Source organism: Cryptomeria japonica, chromosome 6 (assembly GCF_030272615.1).
Source record: "Cryptomeria japonica chromosome 6, Sugi_1.0, whole genome shotgun sequence".
NCBI classification, from domain to species: Eukaryota; Viridiplantae; Streptophyta; class Pinopsida; order Cupressales; family Cupressaceae; genus Cryptomeria; species Cryptomeria japonica.
In genome coordinates, this window is record NC_081410.1 from 450951119 (window position 1) to 450955175 (window position 4057).

Here is a 4057-nt window from a genome sequence, read left to right on the forward strand (position 1 = left end):
AATTAAATAAATATGATTTATTTATTTAATTAATGGTTTAAATTTGTTAAGTGAATTAAATCAAATAAATTGAATAAGTTATTAAATTAATAGGAGAAAAGGGTTAAGATGAATTAATTAAATATATTAATTTAATTAATTATTAATTGATGGTTAAATAATCAAATAAATATTAAATATTCATTTAATTAAGTAAACAGATTTATGTGATTACAGATGTATTGATGGAAAATTGGATCCTTGAAAGCGAATGAAATAATTTAATAAGACAAATGGAATGCTTCTAAAATTCACAAATTTGAACTTGACTAAAAAGGTTTTCTAGTATTCCAGAGGTGGTTGCTGGGTAATGGGACTCTCTCTCCCGTAGTTCTGAGAACTTTCACCCATGCCAAACACTTGATGTCTTCTGAACTGCGCAATTCCATAGCGCTACATGTGCATGCCCACCGTCCCCTACAATATTTCTGACTGAAATTTGTTCAACTTCAGGCAATTCTCACAGGAGTTAATTCTACAGATATTCAGAACCACACACAAAAATAGCTAAAGCATGGAAGGATCTTGGGATATTGTCAGTGGCCTTCCCTTTCCTCTCATTGGTTTGGTTTTGGCTTTCACTTTATACGTTCTAGTGTCTGCAAGGAGTAATGAAAAGGCTACTACAGTGCCTTCGTACCCAATAGTGGGCTCATTTTTTTCCTTCTGGAAGAACAGAAGACGGCTGCCGGATTGGTTTACAGAGCAACTGAGCAAGGCTCCTTCCCAAACTATCACGATTGAGCGTCCGGGAACGAGAAAGGTTATTGCCACCGCCAATCCGGCCAACATAGAGCATTTGCTGAAAACCCGATTTGAAAATTATCCCAAAGGCGACTTCTTCTCAAGCATCTTGCACGATTTACTCGGCACAGGGATCATTAATGTGGACGGCGAACACTGGAAATTGCAGAGAAAGGTCGCCTCTTTCGAGTTCAACACGAGGTCGTTGCGAGATTTCATAACAGAGGTCGTGCAGGGGGAAATTACCCATCGCCTTCTGCCGCTGCTCAGAAAAGCCTCTGGAGAAGAGGGAACTCGGCTGGATATTCAGGATGTGTTGACGAGATTTGCCTTTGATAATATCTGTAAAGTGGCCTTCGGCACAGACCCTGCTTGCCTTGATATTTCGCTTCCTGTTTCCCAGTTTGCAGACGCCTTTGATCTCGCTACGCATTTGAGTTACCAGCGCTTCGCGGCTCCCCTGCAGATCCTGTGGAAAGTAAAGCGTGTGCTAAATGTGGGTACCGAGAAGCGCTTAAGCCAAGCAATCCGGACCATACGCGAGTTTGCACAGAAGGTTATCCAGACAAGGAAGGCAGAAATTTCCCTCTCCTCCGGGCCAACGCATCAGGATCTCTTGTCCAGATTTCTATCACTCGACCGGAGCGCTACCGGTGTCGAAGACCAGGGTTCATATAATGATTTTCTGAGAGATATTGTGATAAGCTTTATCTTGGCGGGCAAAGACACGTCCTCTGCTGCCCTTACATGGTTTTTCTGGCTGTTGTCTTGTCATCCTGAGGTCGAACAGCGTATAAATCTGGAGATAGCGAGTGTTATAGCTGCAAGAGGAGCAGGGAAACAGGAGGCGGAAACGGTTTTCTCTTTTGAGGAATTGAAAAATATGAAGTATCTGCACGCCTCTATCTGTGAAACCATGCGACTGTATCCGCCTGTTCCGTCTGATGCAAAAGAGGCCTTGCAAGATGATGTCCTGCCTGACGGGACAGTGGTGGGCAAGGGGGTGCGAGTGGTTTACCACCCTTACGCTATGGGAAGGATGGAGAGCATTTGGGGCACCGACTGTTTGGAATTCAAGCCGGAGAGATGGCTGAAGCAGGATGAAAATGGATCACTTTTAGTTGTGACGGAGAATGTTTTCAAATACCCAGTGTTCCAGGCCGGGCCGCGAATATGCTTAGGGAAGGAAATGGCGTTTATTTAGATGAAATCCATCGCTGCCAGTGTGCTGAGAGAGTTTAAATTCAAGGTTGATCCTGATTTCAAACCCAAGTTCGTTGCCACACTGACTGCAAAAATGGAGATAGGCCTTCCTGTACGTGTTGAGAAACGGGAACATCTGAAAGGCGTTTGAAACCCTAGCTCTGGCTTTCATTTGCCAAGTGTTTTTCGCAAGTTCATTGTATCGTATATATGTAGTAGTCTGATTCCACTTATTAAAGTCTTTGAATTGCTATGGTTAATATTCCATTCAACATTAGTTCATGATTGCTTAAACATCAGTTAGTGGCTGTATAGCACTCAAATTAGTCTATGAATTGGTACAGTTGATATTCACTTTAAAATTAGTTCATGTTTGCTTGACCATCAGTTAATGGCTGCACTCATTTTAAGATCTTCCCAATGAACGAAAGCATATCTACTTTAATAAAAAGAACAGCAAGCATCCAAGTCAGTGTAGAGAGTCCATTCGACTGAAAAATACTTACGCAGCAAAATGCCATAGAACTACAGGAAACTACAGGGATGCAGAATCGCAGATGCAGAGTAAAAACTCTGTCCCTAAGGCACTACAGAATGCAACACTCATAACACTAGCAATGGAAAACATGCTTTGTTTTAGTGAGGCTCTGGCCTCCTGCCTAAAAATTTTCTAGCCGCTGAGCTGAACATTCAGGCTGTACCTATGCTAGTTTAGGGGTGAACCCAAATAGTGCTGCTCAACAAGTCAAACATATAATCTAGGAATTATACTGTTAAAATAAAATTGCAACGCTCCTGAAATATCAGGAGTTGATTCGCTGTCACAAGTTGCTTTGTCCCGAGCACAAAACGAGAGATCATAATTCACCAGTTAAAGGTACAGGATATGAACATCATAAGCATTGGGCTGCATGTACCACTATTCTAATTCTATGTTTCAAGAAAGCAGGTGTTGTGCAAAGGTTTGAGATCATTTTATCATGTAATTTAAATGACTCTTTTTAAGCCAGACAAACTGGCTTAAGTAAGGGCCCCAGCATCAGAACAATTTGTCGGACAACATTCAAGATAAATCCCCACTAAAGAAGAAGGGGCTCTTTTTGCAGTAGTTTTATGATATAAGCTTTGGGGAATATCTAGCTCCATTTATTGTACTGTCTTACCTATCTTTATACTCTAATATTTCTGGTGAATGTTAAGATTTCCAACAGCAGGAAAAGAATGGCTAACTTAGTGAAGGTGAGATAGTTACTGAAGTTTGATCCCTTGTCTACTGAATTTATCTGTAGGGGTAATACTAGTTACTTTCTATACAAGCGGTGGAATTCAATAGTCAAGGTTTTTATATACATAGGTAGAGGTTGCTAATCCTTGAGAGTACAATACTAGCTCAGAATTGATTGGAAGATCTGCACAGCATATAAAAAAAATACCAAGAGGATAGAATTGGACAAAATGAATTAACTATAAAATGGCGAGAGCTACGGAAAGTGTTTGTCATTAATTGCAATAAATTGTCTTAAGGATCCCTGCTGCAAATGGCAGAGCACTAAACAAATTATTTATTAAAAAATCTGAAAGCATATTTACCATGAAAGCTTTCTTGTTTTATTTAACCTGTCGGATGTTGTGACTCAAAATTTTACAAAAGCAGTTACTAGTCTGTTTATTTTGTTGCTAGTGGATTGGTACATCAACAGCAAAAAATCTTTGCTTTCACAGACTACCATCCAACAAAAACAGCATACCATTAGAGACTAGGACTCGTAACAAAAATCCTTGTCCTAAACCAGGAAAAGCTAAGAAACTTAAACGATATTACACAAACTTGCTTTGGCTTACTGATCAATGGAACCGTATTAAATAAAGTTAACTTTGAAGATGGCCTTTAGGTCAAATATTAATATCGTTTGCTAATTTTCAACAACATTAATACATACATCTATAACTGTATATCGCCAGCATTTTGATTAGTTCAAGCAACTGGACAACTTATGATATAAGCATTTCACTGGCTAATCAAACTCTTGTTACAATTTTCCTCAGAACCTATAACATAGAAGTGCTTGGA

General features: G+C 39.7%; 1 protein-coding gene across 1 annotated transcript; it reads left to right on the forward strand.

The window, feature by feature from the left end:
- The first annotated feature begins 343 nt into the window (after window positions 1–343).
- Window positions 344–2268, forward strand: LOC131037583 (cytochrome P450 94A1-like). The gene has a single exon (XM_059207418.1). It carries the CDS (start codon window positions 554–556, stop codon window positions 1985–1987), a length of 1434 nt encoding a protein of 477 aa, XP_059063401.1. The 5' UTR covers window positions 344–553; the 3' UTR covers window positions 1988–2268.
- The last annotated feature ends 1789 nt before the right edge of the window (window positions 2269–4057 follow it).